The sequence below is a fragment of the Condylura cristata genome, unplaced genomic scaffold (genome assembly GCF_000260355.1).
Source record: "Condylura cristata isolate star-nosed mole 26May11 unplaced genomic scaffold, ConCri1.0 scaffold00008, whole genome shotgun sequence".
NCBI lineage: Eukaryota > Metazoa > Chordata > Mammalia > Eulipotyphla > Talpidae > Condylura > Condylura cristata.
Window position 1 is genome coordinate 23,885,814 of NW_004567109.1, and position 27,724 is coordinate 23,913,537.

Below are 27,724 nucleotides of genomic sequence, written 5' to 3' on the forward strand. Positions count from 1 at the left end.
AGGAAGGGCTGTCAGCCAGAGGTGCCTATCTCCTCCCCCACTACGCAGGGCATCATTACACTGTGGCATCGAGGTAAAATATGAGCAAGGGGAGGGAAGGAAGAAAGAGGGGACGGCTGGGCTTCCACACGGAGCAAATTGAGCAACAATGAGAGCAGGCACGAGGCTGGGACGTTAGTTATCTGCCTGTGACACCTTTTATCTCGGCACAAATTGGTCCTTCCTCCCCCACTGCATCCTCTTATACAAACAGAGGCAGGCACAATGTGTCACCACTGCAACAGCGTAGTAATTTAACCCGAATTAGTGAGAGGGTCAAGTCAGGAAATAGGGGTTTCTCATTTCAACAGGTTCCTTAGTCTTTGCTCGGAACCACCACATTGGGGGATGAAGGGGAGAGAGAAAGCAGTCTCATAATTGAATTCACTCACTTGGCTGCTGCTGATGTATAAAAAATTAATGCTCGAGCCTCCTACTTATCAAAGCCGGTCAGTTGCCATTGTACCTTCGAGATACACTAGGGCAGAAGACATGGCCAACCCTTGCAGGCCGTGTACGCAGTGCTGTCAGCTGACGCAGGATCAGCAAGAACAGGAAGGGAGAGAATGGTGCTGTGTGAGCTGGAAGCCCCACACCAGCAGCCCCTGTAGGAATCTCCAGGATGGCATGCAGGGTGGGGGAAGGTGGGCGTCCAGGGGTTACTGGGGTGACCATGTTAAAGATGATCCTCGACAGTGTAATAATACACTTGAGTCTACAGCAGAAAAGACATTCCAGTTCCATACTTCACCAGGAGATGCCCAGGTTTTTTTTTCATTAACTTCTCCCACCACCTCCCCAATCCCTACCTTTCATCATCCCCTCACCCCCAAGCTCCACTATGCTTAAGCTGAGTATGTGGGTGACAGTACAAGACAAAAAACAGGAAGCGGAGGAGCCTGGCCTATTCCCCAGTGACTCTGCCACCAGGGAGTCAGGGCTAGAGAGGTTCCTGACAGGAGGTACAGTTTGGGAAGGAGGGCGGACCGCCTCACACAGCACCAGGGCTTCATTTCACGGCGACACAACTTAGTCAAGTGGCCGTGTATCCTTGGACAATTCGTATCACCTCTATGCCCTGTTCTGTGAAGGTTAAACGAGTCAGCCAAGAGAAACATATTTTATAAATAAGCACTCAAAGAAAGGGTTCTGGCAAAAATGAGATTAGCTAAGACCACGCCTGCAACAGCCTTTAGGGGTGCTTCTGTCTGTGTTGAGAAGACTGTGTGTCCTTGTCAGGAAGAGGAGACTGAGGAAGCTTCATAGGCAAAGGGAACATTCCAGAAGCACTCAACACTTGCAAACGTGAACTCTAAGAAGTCTGGGGATAAGGAGAGGAGTTGAGAAGGAGGGGACACCTTTGAGGTACCAAGTCCAAAGACTCAGCATACAAATACGAGGAAACAAAAGCCAATCCTCCTTCTAGACACAAAATGGGAGAACTTTCTACTTCAACTGCCACCACCTATTGATGCAAATCACTGAAACCCAGGCCTCCAGGGACAGAGACCAATCAAATCTGATTCCTATGGCCTTGGTGTCCACCCAGAAGATAACCACATCATGAAACAAAATGATCCCTCTTGGAGGGACTACCGAGGAAGGGCCGTCTCATTCCTGGTGCTGGGAGAGTAACAGTGGAGCACTCTTACAGACTCAGCTTCAATCCCCTTTGCTCAAGCGTGTGTGTCTGTGTGTCTGTGTGTGTGTGCGCGCACACACACACACACACACACACACAACCCCACACAGTCCCTCCCTTCTCCGCCTGCCCACGGCTTTGGGAGAATGCACTGCCGACTTCTCAGCCCACTTTGCCCCCACACTTGCCCCCATCCTCTGGGACGGCTGCAGGTTACAATTCCAACCACAGGCTTCAGAAAGATGATACACTTGCTGGAGCCTGCAAAGGGTCAGGAGAGAGTACTGTTTGAAATACCAGCGTGACAGCTGGCTCCTTGTCTGTCTCGTCCTCCCCCACCCCCCTCCCCAAACTTGTCATGGTACAAGAAGTCTATAAGCAGCCCATCAGCTTTAAATATCAGTGTGCGTGAAGCAGGAGCACGAGAGCGAGGGAGCGGGAAGCAGACAGCGAGCGCCTCTGTCGCCACTGCCTGTCAGGGAACACTAATGAATTTCACCACCAGCAGCCATGCTTCAGATGGGGGGTAAAGTGGGGGGTGGGGAGTTTTCGAGGGAGAACTCTCGCGGTATTAAAACATCCTTTCCCAAAGCCCTGTTAATAAATGTCACTGCAAGTCGAGAACTCCTGTCTGCCACCAGGACTTTCAGGACAAGCTCTGAGGCCCTCCCAAAAAGGAAGGGGAGTGCTGAATGAGCCACCTGCGCCTCACGACTAGGAGAGAGACCACCAGAGCCCACAGACACCTCACAAAAGTTCTGGGATGCTTGGCTTCCCATCACCTTCAGGTAACCCACTGGACAGTAAGATCCTGGGCAGACTCAGAACTGAGGTGTGGAAACTCCGATGTGGTTCCCATAGGAAGCTCTCCTCCCACAGCTGTCAAAAGCCAGAGCTTATGAGCATCTCCATTTTCTGGATAAGCAAGTGGAGGCTCAGAGTAGTCAAGTGACTTTCCTAAGATCCTGTAACTAAACAGTCGAGTCAGGACCTGAACCTAGGTCTCTTTTAATTCTAAGATTCTCCAAGCTGCTTCAATTCAAGCTTCTCCAAGGAAGGACTGACCACTTCACTTCACTGTCTCCCGTGTGTCCTCTATGGCCAGGCCTTGCGCTCACCCCCCCTCAGGCCACCCCCCCCATTCCCTCCACTGGTACACATGCACCACTGCCCTGGCCTGGGCCACAGCTGCCAGTTAGCACAGGGCTGGGCTCCAGGCCAGGGTGAACACAGCCTGGCAGTGAAAGCCTGGGAGGGAGCCAGGCCATCACCTGGGAGCGCCACAGCTCAGAGGGCAGAGTTGCCGGCATAAGCTTCCCTCGGGTGCCCTCCCCACAGCTCTGATCAGCAGTGTCTGATCTGGCAGCGACCTGCTGTGCAGGGGGCAAATGACATTTAATTTCCTCTTGGTTTCCCTATGGTACAGACGAAAGGCCGTCACCTGCGTCTGGGTCTGGCAGCACAGCTGGAAGTGTTCCCAGACGGGCTGCTCTGGAGAGTTCCCAAACAGAAACCAGAACACAGGCGGGTGCAGAAGGACACCCTACAGGCCAAGCTGCCGGTCCTTCCCAAAGAAAAGCCACCTCAAATGCCCACTGCCATGCAGTTGCTCGAAGCCTCCAAAAGGCACCATGTACGTACTCAGGCCTCCCTGCCCACTGCTCTCTGGCTCACTCGCTCATTACCTCCACTCCCATTTCTCCCACGTGGATCCCACATAGACAATCCATCTGACCTGTGCCCATCTTGACCCTTTGGCTGGGCTGCCTTAGAGAGGCCTACAATGCCCTCTGCAGGCTCTGCAAAGAGGCATCCTGTAAGCGGTCAGGATCTGGGACCCAGTCTGACCTCTGCTGCTCCTGAACACTCTGGGGCACAGCTGTTCCCCTTAGGCCCCGGTCTCCTCTGCCCAGATTCTGGTTCCCCAACTCCTGCAAGGCAGCAAGCACTTGGTCTACAGGGAGTCAGACTTCTGGGTGGGTGTTAGGGCATGCCAGTGATTTTCAATCTGTGCTCCTCCTCTAGGGGCCTAGGAGGAACATCAGCTTACTTGGAGGACTGGCGGAAGGGGAGGAAGAATAGGCAGGACTTTTAGCACACCTTCAACCAGAACAGCTCAACTTACACACTTTGCAATACGGGGCTTTCTCTAATATTCTTTTCTAGGAGTAGTTTACTACTACTAAAACCAGAACTTACCACTGTGCTCTGCTGGGTCCTCAAACCACTCATCCTTCTTTACAGCGCTCTCCTATTCTGCCTTACTTGTCCTGCCATCGATCATGCACAACCTTCTCTTTCTGTCCTGCTCATTGCAGTCCCTCCCCCAAGCCCCCCTCAAAGTACTTCCTGGGGCAGGGACAGCTTTCCATAGGGGCTAACCTTAGGCTGCGGCTGGAATGCCAGCACTTCAAGCTCTGCTGTTGCTACACCTTCGTGGCAGTTTCCAACAGTATCCGCCAGGAGAAAGCTGCAGTGGAAGGTTAGTTGACATTTATAAGAAGGTCCTTGTGAAGCCATGTGGCACATGCCACTCTTAAATCAACACATGGGGAACACCTGCTACCATCATCAATCATCTAAATCAACCTCCAGGGGACCAAAGGGACTTTTGCATCTGGCCAATCTTTGGGTAACATGCAGCATATTCCAACAGAAAATATCACTCATTAGAAGTTTCCAAACCCTGAATGTAGGGAACATAGGTTGATGTTCATCAGCTGAGTGCTGAAAGATCTGTTCCCTTGCTTGCAATTCTGCTTCTTGGGCTAGAAATGGGGGGAGCCCCTTGACCCACTAGCAGTAACTCCTTCTCTAGACAGCTTTGGGGAAGGGTGTGGCAGGGGCAAGGGATTGTGCTCCTCCTGGCTACAGCCACTTGTTAATAGGCCCCAGATTCCCTTACCCCTCGGGAAAAGAAGGTAGCAATGAGCCCTCTCCTCCTCCCACCCCCAAGCCTCCCAGCAGGGCCAGGGAGGACAGCCATTAGTGTGTGCCTCAGCAGACAATGGGGAGGAGAAGTCTCCAGAGCAAAGGACAACTGCTGCAATTAGAATGCAGGGAGGTTCAGAAGCTATTTAACTGGGTGACCCCTGAGGTCGCTGCATCTGACTCCCATCCCTGGATAAATATTGTATGAGAGGGGAGGGGGCGCGAAGCCATTGGAGTGCTGCTCCTCCTTCCTCCGCTTCCCCACCCCACACGCCTGCCTCCAGTCACACACACCAGGAACATTATTCACGGCCCTGACAGTCAGGGCAATCACTCTCCTCAGCAAGAGGGAATGGACAAAGTCAACTTGCCAAAAACTGACTGGCAACAGAAGAAAGTCCAGGGCTGTGGCAGACGAGAGCTGAGAAAACACTGAGATGTAAGGATTCCCCTACACCTGTCACCCACAAACCCCAAACCACTGGTGGGTGAAGCGAGTCCAAAATGGCAGAGTAAATAAAAAATGGAGCATCCTCCCACTTTTGGGGGGGCCCACGTAATGGAAAGCTTCCTGGATCCCATCACTACCTAGGTGTTCCATAGCAAAGATGGGTGTCCTAACTAACCCCCCCTCACCCCGCGCCAGGAGGAGGCGGACTTGCCACATGCCACTTACCCAGCTGGGCCCTCAGCTGACCTTGTGGGGAAAGGCCATGAACAAGACAAGTCAGACACAGCAGAGAGGGGTCAGGGTGGGGGAAGAAGAGGAGAGCACCGAGTGTGGGCTGCGCCTCAGCCCCCGCATGTGCCGCGCCTCCAGTCCTGCTCTAATGCACCCTGACATGCCTCTGAAGACAGAGAGCTGTTTGCAGTCAGCACCGTGATTTGTTAGTAATTATTTCCATGGTGTCACATTGCTGTCACTCTGTTAACAAAGAGACAGGCTGCCTCGGGCTGCCTGCAAGAAAGAATCGCAGAGAAAAAGGCCTGTCAGGCTCCCGGGATTCTCTGGGCTGGCTGGCTTTCTTCCCCAAACCAACATCCTTGCAGGCTTTGGAAGAAACACTTTTACAGAACTATCAAGTCTGGTCGTGTCACCCTTTAGCCAGGGACACTGGGAATTTATCCCACCCACACACAGCCTCCCTTTCTAAAGCCTTCCAGATCATGCAATCATGGTCACCATGCCAGAAAAAGCGGTGAGTTCCCTGGCTTTCATCTTCTAAGACCCCTGATCCCTGATTCTTCCTCACCGGGGTGTTTGCAGATTCTCCTGTGCTCTTGGGAGTCTGACAAAAGCAGCAGCTGCCCCACTGGCACCGAGGGTGGTCAGGAGACGATGACGGCAGGGCATCTGCCCTCCTCGCATCTGCCAACCACCTTTCAGGACCAAAACTGCACAGGTGCCAAAGCCCTGTAGCCTCCAGATGCCTGTGCATCTGTGAGATCCCCGCCCAGTGCCTGATCTGCACACATCACACTCGGAGAACTGGAGGTTTGCTTTAGAACAAAGTAATGTCTCCATTATCCTAGCTGGGAATTAGAGGATAGATTGGCAAGTGCTGACAAAACAGAGGTCACTCACCTTACAGGCATGGAAAGGTGGAGATTAATTCTCTCTCAGAGGGAATCAGACACCTGGATAGTGGAAGGGAGCAGCAGTACTGAGAAGAAGCCCTTTCACTGCCAGCAGCAAGAGGCAGAAAAGGCGGGGAGGGGATGGGGGCAAAAACCCACAGGCCCTAACGAGGCTCCATCAAGGTGGCAAGAGCCACTGTCACCCAGCTCCTGCAAAACCCCACAGGATAGAGCATCTGGGCAAGACTAAGGTTCTTCTGGTATCAGAGTCCAAAAGGCAGGGGGGCGGTGCTGGCCTCATGTACTGGAATGTAAACTTTACAAAGACAGGATGTGGTGGGATTTTATCTCACTTGTTCACTCCTATAGCCTCAACACCTACAGCAAAGCAAGGCATATCATGAGTATTTGATAAATGTTTGCTGAAAAATAAATGGGTCAATGCGGTTGAAAGGCTTCTTCCACAGGCCTGGGCCAGCCTCTCCCCATCACAAAGTTCAAAGAAAAGGGAAATCAATACAGATTCCAGAAACAAGAAGGAAGCCACATGGACATCTGACTGGAATTCAGTTAGAATGAATGAAGGGACTGGGTCAAGCGATAGGCCCCAAGAGTCTCTTATCAGATTAAACATTCACATACTCCACAAACACATGCTGAAAGACTAGAGAAAGTAGTCTAATAAAAGGAAAATAAACTGTAACAGAACTACAACTATACGCTACACCGTAATAACAAGGCTGAACTATATGATAACCTTGATATTATGTGAATCTCTAGCATATTATGGTAAGCAAAGGCAGTCATTCACAAAAGAGTAAATCCTGTATGATTCCACTTATATGAAATTCAAGAACAGGGAAAGTGAATCAAAAGGAAGAGAAGTCAGAACAGTAGTTACCTGGCAGAGAGAGCATTACTGATTGGGAAGAGATACAGGGGCCATTCTGGGACAATGGAGGAGGTTCTCCATCAGGTGATAGTGACTCTGGCCACGACTTATGTAAAAGCATATCAAGTTGTATACTTCACACTTGTTTACTTTATGTATCCTATTGTGCTTATAACATACCTCATTTTCTAAAAGGATCACACATACAATAAAAGCCAGTGCTCAAGAGTCATACAAAGAGTTTAAAAATATATGGATCCAAAAAATACCTCATTGGAAAGAATATTTCCCAGGAGCAACCATGGCTCCTTTTCCCTAAGAGTTCAGGGGAACAAGCCCTCCAGCCTTCACTCTAGCTGCCACGGGACAGAGGGACCCACACAGGGCCAAGGCCTGGGAAAATCCCCAAATGTCCAAATCACAAAGGAGTGTGTCCAGGGCTCAAACCTAGGAGGTCCTGGCTGGATGGGAGGTCCTGTGCAGCCTCTCTGCTCTGCCAAGCAAGCCAGAAGGAAGCAGGGGTGGATCATACGCTCCACCACGCCCTCAGGTGCTCTTGTGGCTCTCTGAAGAAGCCTAGCTGTCAGACTCTGCCACAGAGCATAGCCCAGGCTTCTAGAGAGTGTCCCAAAGAACCACAGACACAGGACTAATTTGTCTTTCTGGTGAGCTGGCAGAGACTGGGTAAGCCACCCCAAATATGGGCGATGGCAAAGGTCCCACTGCCTACAGTTCGTCCTGTGAGTGAGAATGGGTAAAAACCTAGGAGAGGTCGGGGGAGCTTCATATATAAATTGGGGGTGGGGGGCGTGGAAACAGAACCTAGGTAGGCAGCCACACTGGCCTCAGGACCAAGTAAGCATTAAGAGTCATCCACTCAGCAGCTCTGTGGCAGGCTAAGCACCCCAACATCACGAACGTCTCGGAGACTAAGCAAATTTATCCTTTCTCAGGGGTTCTGAGCAAAACCTTCATTACAGGGCCTCCTCTAAACACTAAAGCGCTCTAGAGCCTCTGACACCTTCCCAAGGGGTGAGAAGATGAAGCTGCCCTTCAGCCATGAAGTATCCAGATGCAGAACACCAGAGACTCTGTCTGCCCGGGAGGGGCCAATCTCGCTGACCAGACAACAGAGCTTCTCTCCAGGGCACCTCCAGCCCAAAATCCTTCCAGAGTGGCCCAACTCGCCGAAACTCAGGCTCTGGGGGAAAGGTGAGCTCCCTGCTGAGCTACAGCTCCCAGACCACCTGGTGGAGTGGGAAGGGAGCACAGCGGGGAGACTAGGAACCAGCTGGGTGCCAGGGAAAGCTGCCCCTGCCTTAGGGCTGGCACAGATGACATGGATAATCTCCAGCACACAAGCTGGAGTCCCTTCACGGCCAGTTCTAGGCCCCAGGACAGGTGTAGGAGGGCTTTCAGGCATTTGTGAGTATGCTGCCCCTGGAGCCACAAGAGCGCTCAGGTGGAGGCGGGGCGCCCTCGCTTCTCTGAGCCCAAGAACCCCGGGCCCAAGGAGCTGTCAGGCTAACGAGGCTACCCCACCACCACTCCATCTGAGCGTGGCAGGCTGCACCGCACCACTGGCTTCAGGTGGCTCTTCTTTAATTAATGGCTTCCCAGGCTCTGCAGGGAGCTTCACCCCACAATGAATGGCCCTCTCTCATTAGAGGCAGGCCTGCCATGATGTATTCAGGGCGAGGGCCAGGATTCATTTCCCTGTCTGTGAGTTGGGGATGGGAGGGAGGGGAGAGGCAGCAGGGTGAGATTTATATCGAGTGACTTGGATTAGCTGCAGCTGAAACATGACCCCATCAACTCAAGCTGCCTTCTTGGGGCTAACCTGATGCACCTCTGCTGACGAGAGGGCTCTAGGGAAGCTGAAGGGAGGGCAGAAGGTCTGGTTGTCAACCTCTCTAGGCTTAGGCTACAGTTCTCAGGCCCAGAATTCCTGTACAACCAACAGAAACCCCTGCCTAACCACCCCCCCCCCCGACACACACACATACACACTGTGCGTGCACTGTGAGCCTGGCCTGACTCCAAGCTAGTCTTGCCCATCAAGAACCTCTTTATGACCAAAAGATGACCCACTGGCCTCGGAGCTACAGGACTGAGGCCCTGACCATGGCCTTCAGCTAGATCTCCTGCTTTCTCTAAGTACCCTCACTCAGGCATCTCAGCCCACAGATCATCTAACACTAGGGGATCAGTCTGACTTGGCAACATGCTGTCAGCCATCAGCTCACAATGGGCTGAACCCCAAACTGCTAGGGTGAGGAGATCCTGGACAAACAAGCTCCTTCACTATAATAATCCCACCTTCCCCTCCAACCCTGGCACCAGCTCACAGGGATCATGAGTCTGAGGAGGAGGAATTGGGGTGTTGAGGGCAAAATAGAGGGGCCTTCAGTTGTGCACATTCCCACTGTACTTCACACAAACTTAGAAAAGAGGACACCTGTCATCTGCCAGCCACACAGGAAAAATGAGGTCTGGGAGCTCAGAGAGTCTGGTGGGCAGCAAACAGCACAAAACCCTAAAAAATGTCCCCTGCAAATCCCACTAAATTTAGTGTTCAGTTTTGCCTTGTGTTTGGGAGAAAAATCACATTTCGGAGCCTGCTTTCTTTCCATCCTCAGAAGTCTTAGAATACTGAAATTCTAGAAGAGCTAGAAGATGGGCCCTCACCTGGCCCCTGCCAACCAATGGGAAGGCTTGCCAGCTGCTGCATCCCTAGAAGGGCCAGGGCGGGATGCCAATCACCTGCACACACAACCACTCCATGTCACCCATACTTCTCCCTGGCCCGGGGGAGGAGCATCACACATCCTTCCTTCCTACTCAGAAAGAGATGTAGCTCAGTTCCGCTTTGCTAAGCCCTATTTGGCAATGTGTCTAAACACATGCAAACTTAATTAGTTCAGGAGGGAAGCCCAAGCGCTTGCAGTGACAGATAAAAGTATCAGGAAATGAGACAAGTTAGGACTGCCAGGGAGTTCTTCCTCAAACCCCTTTCCCCAGCAGGCTGCTAACCGAAGGTGATGCAGCTTGGTGCTGGGACCCAGTGGCACACCCATGGGCAAGAGGTAAGTCTCTTGTGGAGTTAGTGCCATGATGCGATGCCCCATGTACTTCCAAACATACTAGAGGACAGAGGTGTCCAAAGCAATACTGACAGTTGATTCCTGAAAACAGATTTGAGGATTCACTCACTTGAAGCTCAGTAAGGAGGTTCTCAGGCAGCCGGAACCACACCTCCTGGACAACTATGCCCCCATATGAAAATGAACATATCAGCAGCCCAGGGTATCAGAGAATAGCCAGAACTCTGCCACTCTGTGCAAACAAAGCAAGGGAAGAAGGCACTCCCAATGCAATGCAAAGCCATGAAGGGGCTACAAGCTGATGGTCAGACGGCAGATTGGTCAGGCACAGGTGTTGCAGAGTCAGAATGCCTAGGTTCAACCCCTGTCCTGCCATAAACCAGCTGGATGTCCACGACAAACTGCCTCTTTGGGAGCCTCAGTTTCCATTTTCTTTTTTTAAAGAGTTGTTTTGTTTATGCATACAAGAGCTGGGTGTAGGCCAGAGGTGTAGGGGTGAGAAGATTCACCAGAGAGGAGTGGGGAGCAGAACAGGTAGATCTACTGAAACACACTGCTGAGGGGCAAGACAGGAGAGATCTCTGCACCATGTAGGTCACCTCCCTGGCTAGGGACCAAACTTGTGCCACACAGAGGCTGGTAATAGCTTGACAGCATTGAGGCTTTAAGTCCTGTGCCACAGGGAGGTCCTTCACATTTTCTTTTAAAGGTTATAAAAAAAACTTATTTCATAGGATTCTGATGAGGACTAAACGAGATTATATAAAAACAGCAAGCAGGACTAGGGACGTTGCTCAATAAATGCTTTATTATCTTTATTATCTGATGTTATCTTTATTATCTGATGTTAGCTTTTCCAGAGAGGCCCCATTCCTCAGTACTGCAGCACAAATCTCTCAGAGAAGGCCCTTCTCTCTGCTCTGAGGACCAAATTCCTCCTCCATGGCTCCTACCTGTGGGTCATCCCACCTAGTGTCCCCTACAGGGGTCCAACACGCAGGGCTGTGGTGAGGAAAACCAGGAGCTTCCAAGCATTAGCAGCATGGTTCTCTAGCCCCTCTCTCATATGCTGGTACGGGAAGTATCCTGCTGTTGATCTGTTATTCTGCTTGAGCAGGGATTCCATAGGCCTACCCCATTACTCAGTTGTCATTTATTCAACAAATACTTATTGAATAACTACTATAAGTTAAGCCTTATCCTAGGGTTACAGTAGTGCTCTCAACCTAGTGAACGAGACAAGAGAGGCAACTGCAGCATAGTTTAAGTTTGAATAGCTAAATCTGCTTCAGAAACACACAGGAAGACACCAAGAGAAAGATGGTAAGAAGGATGCTTAGAAACTGGTAAATTAGAGCATTTGACTGAGGGGGTTAGGGGCTGGGATGGGGGAAGAAACCAGACTATTAAAATATGAGGCTAGAGAAGTAAGAAGAGCCTTCAAAGTGTCAATGGACTCTTTGACAGCTCTGAAAGTGTTAAGGCTGCAGTTAGGAGAATGGAACTGAAGAAGCAAGACTGTCAAGAAGCAAGACTTGTTAAGAAGATCTATGTAGTACACTAAGGAGAACATGGTAATCCTAACCAGGGCAATGCTAGCAGGGGTGGACAAAAGGCAGTGATTTTTGAGAAATCTCTAGGAAGAAGAATCAACAGGACATGACAATCAGATGGAGCTAAAGAAGGGAACCAAGGAGAGTCCCTACATGAGTAGATGGTACCAGCTATTAGTGAAGAGTACTTTGGAGCACAAGATGTTGGGAAAAGGTAACAATGGAACTCTGAGAGGCCTGTGGATGTGTAGGTGGAGACGTGGAACAGATAGCTGCACAGGAAGGCCTGGAGCTCGGACAGCAGGTTTCTTTTCTCCAGTGGGATCTCTGCTGCCATGTTAGCTCCCGTTTCTCAGCTGGAGAAAAAGATTAGAAGACACTGGCAGATACAGGATAACTGAAGCTATACTGTAAAAGATGAGGTCACTCTGGTTAGTGTGAGTGTGCAGAACAAAAAAAGCAGAGATCGACGGAACACCAACATTCAAGAAGTACCAAATTTAAGGAAAAAAGGAAGGAAAGAAACATCTGCAAGAGACTATAAAGGAAAAAATCAGAGAAATAGTAGATAGAAGGAAAGCAAAGTGTGTTTCAAGGAAGAAAGTGGTCAACTTTGTAGATGCTACCAAGAGCACCCAGTCTGACTTGCCACCCCCATCCATGCATGTCACTGGTCACCCTTCTGTCACCGTCGACACCCTCAAGTACTCTCCTGGGCGCCTGGCTCCATTCCTATGGACTCTTCTCCAGGCGCAGAACTCTTGGTGCTTGATGCAGCCCTCCAGGACACCCTCAGTAGTCCCCAGTAAGTGTGTGCCCCCAACCCCAGTCAAACAGTAAACAGGGCAAACCAAGCAAATGTCTTTTGATCTCTTCAAAGACCTCAAGTGCCCCAGGCCCACAGCTGCACAGCACCAACAGAGGAGCATGGTGTGCACATCTCAAGAGGAAGATAGTCCCGCATCCAGCCCTAACTGTATTTGGGAAAACCCATCCCAAAGCTGAAGCCGAGCGAGATGAGGGTCTTCGCGAGACTCTGAACAGGCCTGACTTGTCCCACCAGAGCAGTGTTTATCCTGACCAGCTCCAAAGGGCCTTTTCCCAAACCACACTGAGAGCCACATTCTCCCATGCCCACATACTCCTCAACCCCCAACCTCAAACTCCATCTTCTCGATTTGTCCATTTTCAGACCCACAGGCCACTGAGAAGGCTACTAGCTTCTCAGTCATGCTGTGCTGTTCAGTTGGTAAACCTGGATCATCAAGTTACAGGTTAAAATCTGAGTTCAAGGATGACACCTGTACAGGTGTTTCCTCACCCTGCACCGGGCCTCCCCTTCCACTATGCCAGAGGGAAACCCTTACAGTCAGCCCGGCCTGGGGACAGAGAAGAGAGAAAACTGAAAGAACACTCACCCCCACCCCTACTACACCAAGAGGAACTTCAAGCAACACCAGTAAGACAAAGGAGAGGTAGGCCAGGTAGGGAAGGTAAGCTGATCAAGAGCCCAAGCCACAATGAATGGCATTTCTTAAATAAGGTTAGAAGGAAAATTAAACCTGCACTCGCTATATTTGAAACCTACTTTAGCAGGATCTGTGACTACAGTATCAATGCTGATGTAAACCTGGCGTACAAACTCACCAGGCTTTGACAAAAGACGGACACAAAATGATTTTGTCACGATGGGAGCAGATTTCTCTTTCTCCAGTGGGATTTCGGCTGCCACTTCAGTTCCCATTTCTCAGTGCCTCACTAATCAGGCCCTTTCCAACAAAAGTGATATGAAGCTAGTTAGGGGAGGGGTCTGGGGGAGAGGGAAGAACAGCAGTGAGGAGCTGTGGCTCCAGGAAATTAAGGCAGGGAAATGAAAATATTTGCTGAGCTCCTTAGACTTAGTTCAATCTGAAAGTAGATGTCAAAATAAGAAGTAAGCCACATACTAACAGGTTATGGGTGTCAATTTACCACCACCCTGTCAGGTTCATCGCAGCCTTTACCAGGCACATAAAAAGGTGGCGGACCCGACGAAGGGTTCTGACGAGAGGTTCCAGGAACACTGCTAAGCTGTGCGCCGTCATGCGGCACTTCTAGGTTTCCTCTCTGGCTGTTTTTATTTTGTTACACATTTAATTAAGAGCCTTCCCAGCAGTTATGCAGCATCCTGCTTCTAAAGACAGCTACAGAGCTCTCCTTCCCCAGCCCCTGCACTTGACATCTGCTTCCTTCCTGAACATTCTTTTTCAGAGCTTCACTGGCCTTCCCAATCCAAAACAAAACCAGCCCCACAGGCTGCTTGACCCATCTCTATTAGAAGCTACATGGTATAAGACTTCAATTCTGTCTGGCAATGAATCTTTATTTAGCTTATTTGAACCTCAGTTTGAATTTTCTTTTCTGTTTTTAAAACAGAGATACCACCTCCTATCGGAGAAAGTAGTTTAGGAGGACTGGAAGAGACATGGTATGCGCTCGTTAAAATTTGGTTTCCTTTTATCTTAGCTTGAATTTCACAGCCCAATCCCCCTTCTTAACTACATCATTTCTCATGAAGATGTGAAGCAGCCTCTTGAGTCACCAAGATCTGTCTAAGGCCCACAAACCAAGGGCTGAACCCATATTACAGGCCAGACAGGCCGGGCTCAAAGAGCATCATCCCTTTGTTATTCTCTCTCCTCCCACGGCAGGCCAACTTCAGGTTTAAGAGGCCCAGTCAGAAAGACCCTGAGCCACACACAGGACATTTCCCACATACCCACTTTTGCACACGCCATTCACATTACAGCAGAAGACTAAAGCGCCGGGGTCTGAGATGTGAACATGCCCAAGACAGAAAGCCACCAGAAGGGTGGGGGTTCTGGGAGCCCCAGAACACGAGGCATCAGCGTGAACACTGTCCCACTCTAAATGGCTTCTTCTATCCCGCAGAGCTCTGCACCAATGCCTTTTCTGCTGCACACACCCACAGCTGCCCAGGATACCACGAACAAGAGCAACAGTCTTCCTCCTCTTCACCTACTCATGGAATCCTTCTCACTCATATTCCCTTCTGGTTCAGCCAGTATGATTTTCCTGACAAATGAGTGTCATCTGATAACAGAGTCCCCCCTGGAGCTCTGGGAGCTGCACGTCAAACCTAGAGGTGTGCACTCAGTGTGTGCACACGAGCTAAGGGATGTGGAGATGAGGTGTGTGGGTGTCGGTGCCATCTGGGCTTGTTTCTCCTCCTGTCCCACCTAGCAAGTCACACACCTGGATTTGACACCTGCCTAGGTGCTTAATTTCACCTCAGTGCCCAATTTTTTCACCTCAGTGCCCCGTTTTTAAAAGGCATAGAAAGAACTTTGTTAAGAACATAATTTCCGCTTGGGTAGGAAATGTCATTGCCAGAGCCTCTACTCCCTGCCCTCTACCAGTGCCCCACCCTATGCGCAAAAGCTCACACACACACAGAGAGAGAGAGAGAGAGAAAGAGAGAGAGAGAGAGAGCGCTTGCTGCTGCCTTCAGTCACAAAGAACACAGAAGTATTGATTCTATCAGTCCTCAGCAAACAGTGCCCCCCCCACCTCTACCCCTGTTTGGATCCCGGGGGCTGTCTGAAGCCAGGTAACCATAGATGGACAAGAGGCAAAGGAGCTGGTTCTGTCTCCCACAGCCTAGGCTGGATCAGGAGACAAAGGAGGGAAGGTGGAGGCAAAAAAGTAAAGAGGAGGAGGGTGAAACTGGGCAGCTCCTTAGAAGAGGGTCTCTTTGGTCTCAGTCCTGGGTTCTCAGTTGGATCATGTGTCTTTTGTCCCAGATAATAGGGTACCGTGGTATAATGGTCAAGAAAAAGGATCCGGGAGCCAATCAACCATCCACTCATGGACCCTCTGAAAAGTCAACTGGGCAACTGGCTCTGTGTGTTCTTAGGCAAGCCACTTAGATTCTCTGTGCTTTAACTGCTTTGTTTATAAAACAGGAATATTAACAGTGCTAAGGTTATTAAATAAGTTACTCTTTCTAAAGCAGTTAGTAAACACTATGAATTTGGCTGAAAAAAAAAATTGTTTCAACTCCTCCTTTCCAGAGCAAAAACATGGCACCCCACAGCCAGAAGGACTACTCTGGGCAGGGAGACCAGGCAAAGGCAGTCTGCAGGGCCCGTGATGTGGCAATTCCCTGCTTCAGAGGCAGAAAGCAGGACTCCACCTCTTTTCACCCTGGCCGCCGCAAAGACTGGGGAATCCCTAATCCAGCTACACTTGGGCTTGGACATGTCAGTCTGTGAAAGGCAAGATCAGGCCCTAGACTGCAGGTCAGGGCAGCAATGGCCCTTCTCATACTCACATGACTTTTAAGTCCCAGTCTCCACAGGTGACAAAAATTGACTTGACGTTTGGATCTAAGAGGCCTTCCTTCGCCATCCACTCATGGACCTTCTGAAAAGTACACAAGAAGAGATGAGATTTTCCTTTTTTCCCCCTTAGTCTATGAAGAGCCACAACAGTGAAACCCATATAAGCTGCTTGTAATCAGAGCAGGAGGAAATTGTAGCTCTACTCTGGGCTCTTAGCCTTGGCTCAGAACCATAGTAGCACTTAAGACAGCAATCCCTGCGGGCGACCCCACATGCCCGAGGGTGGGAGGTGAGGAGGAAGCCCCTCCACTCCCACACTGACTGGCATTCCACCCTGAAGGGCTAAGGACAGATCCTGGGAGGTCAGCTCAAATAGCTCTGGTTCCTCCACAAGGACACAGGCTGTGACAACAGGCTGGAAGGATGTGCCAAGCAGGGACTCCACGGGCTCATTCATATCCCTCAATGCCTACCAGCCAAATTTATGAATTGTTTATGCCTCAAAAGAAGGTAAAGTTAGTTTTCACCATAAATATAGTAGAAGAGGCTCCTTTGCAGGGGCTGGAGACCCATCTTCACCCCAGTTGCTAAAAGCTCATAAATCAGCCCCAGATTTATATTTCTCCTCTTCTGGTTCAGGATTAAAATGTAAATAAATCTTTTGAAAACTAAGCTCAGTTCCTAGACGTGGAAAGAAACTGTTCCTAAACACACTCTACAGCTTTCCTTCCCTTCGTTTCTTTGTCCAGTCTTACTTCCGGTGTTACAGTCTGTACATGGAAGTATAGATACTAAAGTCAGTGCATCAGGAGAGTTCTTAGAAAGAGTTCATGAAGCACTGCTGAGTTTTCAGAAGATCCCAGGCTGCGGTGGGAGCGCAGCAGCTCACCATCGCTCCACTCCAGCAAGAGGGTTCTTTTGAGAGGCTGCATTGCAGAGGAGTTAGAAATGCAGGACTGAAAGTCAGACACATCTGGCTTCTAACCTTGGCTCTTCCATGTTCTGGCTGTGTCACTGATGGGAAGTCATTTAAAAGTCATTTAACCCCTCTGAACTTTAGTTTCCTTCATCCACTAAACGAGGCAGGATAACTAACCTTACAGGGCTGTTTTGAGAATTAACAGTGATAATGTATTAAGTGCCTCACACAAAATAGACAGTAGACTAAGGAGAGGAGAGCAGCGACCAGGGTGTTCTCGGACCAAGACGAGGAAACCACTAGCTCTACCTTTTCCATGGAAAGAATGAGAAAGGGGTCATAGAGATAAGTGAACTAAGGACTTGGTGGCTGCTGGTGTGCCTGAAAGGGTGGCATGCAGGAAAAGATACTCCCAGCAGAGGCAAAACCGTAATGGCAATTCTTCTGCATCTGAGAAGCAATGACATGACCACCAGACTCCAAGCATCATGAAGTAGGGACTCTGTCTTATTCACTGTCTTAACCCCTAAGACAGCTTTTGTTGTCTCAACAGATATTTGCCGGTTTACTGAAATATGAGCAGTGAGGAATGTGGCCACAACCCATGGGATACAGAGAGGAGGAACAGGACATGAGGTTAGGGGACTAGGTTGGACCTGATGGTGAAGGGCCACGTGTACCTGGGAGATAATGGGAGCATCTGGGAATTTTGAAGTAAGATTACTTCTAGCAAGTGTAGACTAGCTCCCTGGATATCTCAGAGATCCCAGAAGCCTGACCCATTCTGGAGGGCCAGGACATCCCTATCTGGTTTCCCTGGCTTGCACACTCCCTCTCTCACCCACTAGGCACCTCTGCACCCCCACACATGTCCTTTCCCAGGGTCACCTAAAGAAAAAAAACTCGATGTTACATAAGAAAAACATTAAAGCAAACCTGGAGCCCCCTCAATTAGTTCATCTCCCTCAGTTCTGGCTCAGCGGACTTATATCCCCAAGGTAAGTGCTCTCCCACCCCCCGGCCCCTGCTATGGGGGTTTCCCACTCCCATCTCCTGTACAGTAGTCCTGAGAGAGTATAGGACAGGGCTGTCAGGAGCTGATATCCAGCAGACCAGGCCTCTACCATGAGAAACATCTAAGGCACTGAGGGCCTTAGGAACTGGCAGCCTAGGCCACTGACTCCTTTGCTAAGAGCCTGGCTGAGGAAGCGCCACCTTTATTGGAATCATGTCAGGGAAATTCCCTTCTTTGCTAGTTGGAAAAAGGTCGGAGGAACCATCAAGACGAACCCTAATCCGCTGGGCCAGCCCTGCCAGCTACTGAAGGGGTCAGCCTGGGCCCTGTTTACAACAAGTCAGGAACAGCTGGGCCAGCCCTCATGGTCTTGATTAGGACAAGAAGTTAGGTTATTAGCTCTTGGGCTCACGGGACAAAGCAGAGCCCAGGGATACTCTGCTTGGGCCAGTGGCAGAAATCTTCACTCTAGACCAGCAAGTGCGCTGCAGTGGGGAAAGCAGCACCTGCTGCCAGCGCTGGCCTCAGGTCAGCAGGAAGCTACAGACCACTTTTTTTTTTTTTTAAATCCAAACTGTGTTAATGGATGGTTTCCCATTCATCTTGATTCCCATTCAGCTTTCTGTGCTGCCCTCTGTCTGAAGGAGCAGCCTTCTTTAAAAAAAAAAAAAAAAAAGATTTATTTTACTTAATTATGCATACAAGAGTAAGGTACAGAGGTGTGGAGGGTGAGAGGATTCACCAGAAACAGTGGGGAGCAGAACAGGCAGACTGACTGAAATGCACTGCTGAGGGGAGCAGCAGGTGAGACAGGAGAGGTCTGCTGCGTCATGTGGGTCACCTCCCTGGCGGGGGAGTGAACTCATGCTGCAGTGGCTGCAGACAGCTTCACAGTGCTGAGACTTAAGTCTTTGTGCCACCAGGAGGGCCCTGAAGGAGCAGCCTTTTTAGTCTTGCTCTTCTGCCTGTAGACTGACAGAGGACGGCGGAACTGCCAGCACACCAAACTACCCTCTGTGCTGGGCGGTGGTGATTTTATAGCAGCCGGGCATGTTGCATCCCTAAAGCAGGGACACCTCTGCACTGGCACCTCTTGTGCATCTTTTCTGAAGGAGGTCCTTGGCGATAGGCACGATCTTATGGGGAGGTCATCACGGCCAGAAAGGACCCAAGACCATATCTCCCCCCTTAGCCAGCCCCACAAAGGGAACCCCTCAGCCTCAACAGCCCTGGTTTCATGTTGACTCACTGTAAGCCCAGGATCCCAGCAGAGACATGCCAGAGAAAAGCGGTCGGTTTGTGATCTCCCTCAGGGGCCAGGCTCTGAATGCATACAGGAAAGGTGGACCCCTCTTTTTCCTATAGTTTGATCTACAGGAGTCCCCTCAGTCACAGGGGCAATCTTCCCTTCAAAATGGGTCAGTGGGGCTGGGAGACTCCTCAGAGCTCATCCCATCTTCTCCCAATCTATGGAGGGTCCCCAAACAGTCCTTATCCAGCCCATCAGGTCACAGAGCATGACCGGTCACAAAGCCTGATTTACACCCTCCCAGGGAGCCAGGCACACTCTACTACTTTCAGGGGGAGCCTGAACCTAGCTCTCTGGCTCTGGTTCCATTTTGGAGAGCCCCAGGAAATTCAGTTTATATTCCCCTCCCCTGAGGGGCAGGCCTCTGGGATTAAGAATGAGTTTTCCCTCCTCTTCCTTATGGTAGATCAACTACTTGCTATACCGATGTGCCTGTGGCCCCAGGTACTTTGCCTTCTCTGGTGCTTTGATGGGGGTGGAGTCTTGTGTTTATGTTTTAAGAACAAAGCACTTAAGGAAATCCACAGACTTTTTCTTTTCTTCCCACCCCTAGAGAAAAGTGGGGGACCTTCTCCCTCTCTGAAAAACCCCAGGCCAGAAAGGGAGGGTGGCAAGATGAGGCCAAGCACACCCTTCCTCATCCCTCAGGCTGGAGCACAAGAAACAGCATCTTAACCTTTTTCAGCTCCCCGAAGAGAACATCCTAGAAGTGTGGTCTCTGCCAAGGGTTCTAAAGCCTTTAATTTGATTCCCTCACATAGGCAATTGTTGTAATTATTCTGATTAGGAATCATTACCCACTGCAGCCTCTGCACCCCTGGCAGGCACAAAGCACCCGAGGCAGGCTGCACTGGGGCAGCCAGGCCCAGCCACACTCCTGGAGGAGCTGACAGCAAACAAAAGCCATCGATGGGGAGTTCTGGGTGAGTTAATGAAGTGCTCACATGCCACAGGAAGCCAACACTAAAACTAAACAAAAACACCTCCAGTCCCCAGGGCTAGTCCCACGGCACTGCAGCTTCTCCCCTGCCCCCTAAGCTACCCAGGGCAGGACTTCCCTGGAGCTGGCCAGCACAGGGCCAGGGGCCAGGAGGGGTGGGGGCCTCACTACTGGCAGCACTCAGACATCTTGTCAGTAACCCTGACGGGAACAGCTGGAGATGACAGATCAATGGTTCAATACTCTCAACAGCATGTCACTGATGTGACAGCAAATGTTATTCTAATCAAGCCATAATCATAGTCAAATTACATGGCTACATTCTCAGGAGGGGAGGGCGAGAAAGGCAGCAGGAAGGGGTCAGAGGTCAGGAATTAAAGGTCATTCAACCTACCTCTAGCACTTGCTGCAGGCGTGGCTGACCATCCACCATGGCTTGAATAATCCCGGTGAGCTGGAAGGAAAGAGAGGTAGCTGATGGGTGGAAATCCAGCGCGCAGGGTGTCAACGCTGAACAGGACCTTCCTTTCCTTTCTGCCCCCTTGCCTTCCTGTGTTTCTCCTTCTGTAAGACTCTGCCCTGCATTGCTTTTAGTTCAGGATTTGCTGAAGCCTTGAGAATTAAGTCCCGGTACACAATGTGAACTTTGCTCATGAACCCCCTTCCCTGAAATGGGGCTACATAGCTATAAACTAACCATGGGTGTACCTCAAACCTGTTTCAGTTTTCATTTTGCAAAAAAATAAATAAATAAATTTACATGTCATTTGTATTCAATAGGCTCAGTAACTCCCCCATAAATGACAATCTAAAGTAAATTCACCTCCAAGCTTCAGAGAGTGCCCACAGCACTCAGGGGATGCTCACGGCTCAGGCTTGCGTGGTTTCAAGCCTACCCCCCGCTCTCAGTCTTGATGACCAGCAAGAAGGGCCTGAGGAGCCCGACAGACGTCCACCCTTCATGCAGCATTGCTGGGCTCTCAGTAGCAAGCAGTCAAGCAGGAAAGAGAAGCTCCTTTAACCAATGGCGAAACTCAGGAAAAAAGGCTGATGGGCAGCAGGTTCTCTGGTGATGTGGTTTCATTATAATGCTGATGAGAAGAAAAGGATTCTGGCCCTCTCTGAGTGAAACAATATCCTTCTGAGACCTGGTTTCATTAGACGTCATTTCGCTTAACATAGTTTCCTAGGACCTACTGACCACTTAGGTGATCTAGGGATCTGGTCTAGAGTGTCTCAGACTTACAGGTCTATGCTCCACCCAGGCCAGGCCTAGGTGCCAACAAGCATGTTGCTTTGCTTTGTTTCATTTTGTTCTGAAGGGAAAATATCCGTCAAGCACAGCCAAGGGACGGGCTGCCTCAAGGATCTGCGAAGGGAGGCTCCGCTTCACAGATGTGGACCCTGCTGGGAATCCCCACAACTGCCACACCCCTGGCTACTTCCAGAAAGAGTAGCCTCTCAGGCTTGCTTAGAACATCTTTTTTTTTTTTTTTAAGTGGGGGGTGGAGGATTAAACTCCAATTAAGCTATAATTACATTTAATGAATACCAAATACCCAAGTCACAGAAACCGCTGGCTCTAAGAGGGAAGGTTATTTTCTCATAGTGACTTACATAGAATGGTAATACACACCTTTTAGGGAAGAAATTTTCATTTTAAGAACGCTGAGTTCCTCTAGGTGGGTTTCTGTAGTTCATCAAGTCATTATTAGGTGGTATTTTAAGGAAGTGTAAGGACACAGCCACTCTATTTTATATTCCAGAAACTGTTTTTATATTAATCTGTATTTTAATTGGGTAACAGCTGCTGCCTACAGACTTCCCATGGTCTAAAAGGAAAATAAATTAGAAAGATTAACTACACTGTTGTTTCGCAAGGCTTTAACCCACAGCATGCCCACCCGGCTGGTACCTCCACACCCTTTCCTTGCATGGGAGACCAAGGAACTGCCCAGCAGAGGGAGGGCCTGAGCTAAAGAGGAGGAAATGACAGTCCACTGAGGGCCGGGGAAGGCAGAGTCCTGGGTCAGAAGCTTTTATCTTGGAGAGTTAAGGATTCTTCCTTTTACTTAGTCAATAACTTATTCGTGGAGCGCTCACAGTGCATGGGCCCTGTGGAGGAATGAGCTCCAGCAGAGAAGAAAAAACATGAAGGCCCTGTCTTCATGGCACCCCCTCCCACGTCCTGTTCCTCTTCCACGGGCACAACTGAAGCAGGCAGCCACCCTGTGTTTTGTTTGGGCACACAGGGGCCACATCTGGTGAAACCTGCTTGCCAGTTCCAGGCCCAACATCCAGATGACTGCCTACCACTCACATACCCTCCACTGCCCTGTCTGGCCTGTTTCTTCCAGGGCTGAATCACATCTGTAAGCATGGAGCTGGGATAAGGACTATTCTAGAAAAGAGGGCCCACAGCCATTCTTACTCTGTGGAAAGCTCTAGGGTCTGTGTGGAAGTACAGTTACTGGTTTGAGTTGCCCGGGACAAGATTAGGTCTACTTCTTTTGACTCAACCCAGGGCCACTCAGAGGAACTGAATATCCAAGGGCTTCTAGAGTCTCACAGGAAATCAATGGCACCCTCACCAAGAATCATTTCTTAGAGATGGAAGTTAGGTCAACACCTGTGTAGCCCATAAGCACCTGCTTTGGGCTCCTGGAAAATGACTCAAGTGAGGAGAAAAAAAATCGTTCCCCCAACTGGAAAACCTGGCACTGCCTGATCCCTTTCTATGGGCTAGAGCTACCCCTCACCCTTGGGTTCAGGGCCCCAGGGCTTTCCCACATTCCTCTCTGGTGGACAGCAAACGAGAATCATCAGCCCAGGGGGCACCGAGTAAGCTCAGCTCCCACTCCCGCTCTCTCAATCTTCCCAGACTCCCTGTAGTCCAGCGAGACACCGCTAACTGCTAACATCCTCAATGGGCCTGAACTCCAGCCCCAGAGATGCAGGAACTTGAGGTGACACTTCAACTAGAGGCAGTCTTCCACAGGGAGGCCTCACTCCTTTGCATTAATTCTTCCAAGGATGTACCACATTTTATCAGCTCTGTCTAGGCACTGGATGAAGAGGGGGTAAAATTTAAAAAGTCTGTGCCTGTATCTGATACTGACAACTGTAAGACACCTGTGAGACTTATCCAAAGAAGCTGAGAGAGAGAGTGACAATTTAATAAAATAAATTCTGGGAGGTTCCACCTTAAATCTAACTTTAATCCTTCATGCTGCAGTTTAAGCCATTCCCACTTGGGTTAATATATGTTTGTAAAAAGCTTTCACATCCTCACAATGAAAGGTACTACAGCAAAGCCAAGTATTATTGAGCTGAGAACCAGAGCTCACAGGCTAAACAGAGCTCAGAGACCTTAACCACTTAAAGCAGGAGAGGTGAGAGGAAGAATTAATGTGTGCTCTGTGGCTCCTTTCACTGAGGGATTACAGATTAACTCCCGCTTCTCCAGACTCGGAAACCACAAGGCGAGAGGCTTTTGACCCTGACTGATAACATGGCTGGCTACTGAGATTCCCTACCCACACAAGGGCTTTGTCCAGGAACGAACTGGCTTCATCATAAACAAGAGCAGCTACAGAAGCAGCCCAGGACAGTCAGTGCCAATAGCACGTCAGCATCCAGCGCTTTCTCCTTTCACAGTTTATCTCCGACACAATCGTATTCTGACACCAAGACAGTTTGTTGATTACATAAGCACTTGTCTCTGGTGTGCAATCTGATAATCAGACCCACTCTTTCTCCTCAGACAAAGAGACCAATAAATCTCACCCTTTATAAATACAGGTGCAAGACAAAGCCCTTTACTGGCATTTAGCAAAATGGGTATTTTTCTAGGTTTCTTTTTTTTTTTCCATGACAACAATAAAAAAAAAAAAAAAACTGCACATGGCCAGGGGCTGTGCAGCAGCCCAGCTGTTAAGGACTGAGACCTGATGAGCTGGAGAATATTCTAAAGGTGGCAGGGAAAGAGCCTGGGAGGGAATGAAACACACCCCATCTGGTCCCTGTCAGAACCATGTAGACTAACAACTGGAACCAAGAATGGACCTCAAGAAGGCAACATAACATATTCATTATACCAAGCAGTAAAAGAAAGTATCTGTGTGTGGGCTACAGACTCCCTCAAGGCAGGATCTTCTTCCCGCTGCCCAGCACTGAGCCTGTCTCTCTCCCCACATAAACATGGGCTTATGTGTGTCCTTATGTGTGACATCCACAGAGGCCAGGGTTCTTAGGAACTGTGTGTGCACCAGAAAAAGTCCTACCAGAGGGGTTGTTTAGGTGCAATCTGGAGGTCTGGAGTTGCTCCTCACACTTACTAATGAACGATTTCCTCTGGTTGGGGTGACCTCCATCCTTTACCCTTACCGGTAGCTACTGCCAGGTTGAGACCTCAGAACAATGACCCCATTCTGTGTCCATGTGTCTGTCTACAATTCCAATCTGGAATGGAACTAAGGCAAAATTTAATGATTCGAGGTTTTCCAAAAGAGACTTTGCTAACTCAAGAGTTAAGTCTATAGTACAGTTACTGCAGGGAAGGCAAAGTGTGGTTGAATAACTAACTCTTTGAGAATATTCTTGCACATAAGGAGCGCGTACTTAGGGTTTGCTTGGTGCCAGGCCCTAATGATGGACAGAGATAGGCCAGAGCTTGTTTCTTCCTATAAGGAACTCACAGCCTAGTGAGGATCCAAAGATATAACTACAATATAATGCTTTGATCAGTGCTAGGTTAGACTGGGCACAATCCAGGACAGGCATCCCAGAGAAGGCGACCCTACACAGAGTCCTAGAGCACAGGAAGGGGTCTGAGGGAGGAGAGTGGGAGCAGCCTGCAAGCAGAAGGCCCCGACTGTGCAGAGGTGGACTGGAAGAGGGCAACACCCAGGAAAGAGAAGCAAGATGGGATGAAGCAGGGAGACAGGAAGCTGGATAGAAAGGAAGGGTCCAGGTCAGGGAGAATTTTGAGATCTAGAAGCCTGAAACAAACAGTACACTCTGCCTATAGGACAGGCTTCAAAGCAAGAATGCAACACCATGTCTACTCTTCTCCAAAGTTATATGTATGTCCTCAGGTAATGCTTTCTAGAAAAATAAAAAATAACTTTCATCATAGTCTAACAACCCCAAACCCTTGTCCATCCCTACACTCCCAACCCCAACAAATCAATACTCTTGCTCTGAAAATCATCCTTTTCCAAGACTCTCAAGTATCTATTCCTGCCCAGGCTGAGCTCCACCAGTGCTCTCTCTGCTCCATCCCAACACAGGCTGCAACCTTCTAAAATTTGGGCCTGCCTGTCTACGTCAGCAAGGCAACCTTGCTGAAATGGGCGCCCCCCCCCATCCTCCACCCCCCTCAAGTAAAGGAAAAAGAAGTGGACATCACACTTCCAGGCCAGTGCGGGGCTCAGGTAACTGGTTGGTTTAAAACCCTTCCTAAGGGAGGGTTTTTTGAATCATTAAAAATGCTGATTTTCAAAAAGGGCAAAAGGGGCAGTTTAGCGCCCCCTGGTGGTGTAGGTAATTCACAGGAGAAGGGTTTGGGCTGACGGCAGAGGAGGCTTACTGGGAAGGTGCTGTCAGGACTGTGGACCTTAGAGGGAATAAGAACTTCAAAATCATTCATTGGAACAAGCATATGAGAGACTAGACGCCTTACAGATGAATGCCCGCACAAAAGGCCACCTGGGTCAGGCAGCAAACCCCAGAGCACAGCTTGAGACCTCCTTTATAGCTGGCCTAAATCAACCTTGGAGCCATTGAGCGCTCCAGGCAGTGACAGAGAGGCCTATCTCCAGCCTCCTCCATGGCAAGGAGATTGTTTACATGTTACGCAAGGACTTCTTTTTTATTTTACTCACAGGTACAAAGTGCATCTCTAAATGAAGGTATAAGGACTCAAGCCCCAAATTCTTAAGAGTCCAGAAATACTCATGCTTTCCCATCATCTCCGCCACCACACATGCTTGACCATGACTGCACCAGAGAACATGACACGATGCACCATGTGGAAGAGGCCACAGAAGGCATCTCCATGGAATGTGAGAGTTAGAATGCCAAGGGCTCCTCCTCTTTGTTACTGAGCCTTGAGAGCCTTCAGTAAACATCAAAATATCAGCTGGCCCCATTTTTACAGTCTGCAAAATGGGGCCAACACTAAACTGCTTGCCCAGTAACCAAGTACAGCAGCAGCCTAGGGTCGGGAAAGGCCATTTCAGCCTTGCCAGGCTGACCTCATCCTGTTCTTCACCTGCCCTTCTCTTTAATCGGAGACAGAGGAAGCTCCCCACAACTCAACTGATGCTTCATGCAGGACTACTCTGCTCAAGGACAGGGACATATTGCCAGAAAGCTAAGAAAACCTGAACAAAAACCTTTCCCTCCCAGATTTTTTCCCCAGATTTTACCTCTTGTGAAGGAAGCCCTGAGAGAAATGGAACTGGAAAGAAATAAGTCCAGGAAGTACCTCCAAATACCTAGTCACCAGGAAGAGTGGAGATTCTAAGGGAGGTAAAATGTTGAGGAAACTCGAACAGGTTGGGCCACTGATTTCCACAGGCGCTGAGGGCTGTAATGGCCAAAGCAGAATGGCAATCTTTGCAAAAAGCCTGCAGGGCCCAACATACACTTTTCTTAACCGCCAATAAGACCTAAGCCTTCCCTAAGTAGCCTGGATGAAGCACCAATGGTCCAAAAGCTCTGGTCCCTGCAGCCCTTGCTGCCCAGCTCCAGGACCCTTACCTCTGTACAGAAGGGAGTAAGCTGTGGATGGACTACAGGCTGGACATACATGTGAAAGGTAGACTCGATTTCCATGGTCTGGCCATTAAGCTTCAGGATGGGGAACTCAATAATTTCCTAGAATGGCAAAGAGAGAAAAGACAGAGTAAGTTTTATAACAGGACATTTCAGAGAGTAACTCAGGGTCAAGAATGAGGGAGTATTTTGGACTCATTAATTCCTGCCATACCAAACCCAAGACTGAGTGAGATGCTGCACACTTTACCACCCTAACCTCCCATTGTTAAATACATCCTCAGAGGTTCCAGGGACTGGACACATGCTCCATCCCCATTGTCTCTGGAGAAGGGAGGGAAGACAATAATACAATCTGTTCCGGTTTTCCCAACCGGTTCTCTGGCAGAGGCCTGCTCCCTCAGGTCCCTAAAGTACCGTTCTCCATTCCCCTTGCCCAGGTTCCTGCCCTGGAATAGGTCTGCATCTCCAGCCAGAAGACCAATGCAAATTTCTGCATATGAAGTTTAAATGGAACTGTTGCGTTTCTTCATTTAAGGGGAAAAAAAAGATAAATAAATGATAAACAAAGCCAAAAGAGATAGGAAAGAGAAAACTGAGTAAGAGTAATAGGAGCTAGTGCCTCCCACCTTCGTTTCAGGCAGTCCACCCTCCCCCCATCCTGGCCGACCCCCCCTTC

General features: G+C 49.6%; 1 protein-coding gene across 5 annotated transcripts in view; it reads right to left on the reverse strand.

Moving 5' to 3' along the window:
* Window positions 1-27,724, reverse strand: part of ERI3 (ERI1 exoribonuclease family member 3) — a 121,475-nt gene that overhangs the window by 64,038 nt on the left and 29,713 nt on the right. For all 5 annotated transcript variants that reach the window (XM_004678917.2, XM_004678918.2, XM_012722684.1 and 2 more), the window contains 3 exons: window positions 27,031-27,147; window positions 20,660-20,719; window positions 16,073-16,164 (listed from right to left, as the gene is read on the reverse strand). In XM_004678917.2, coding sequence (XP_004678974.1) covers window positions 16,073-16,164; window positions 20,660-20,719; window positions 27,031-27,147 — 269 coding nt within the window. The remainder of the gene's footprint in view (window positions 1-16,072; window positions 16,165-20,659; window positions 20,720-27,030; window positions 27,148-27,724) is intronic.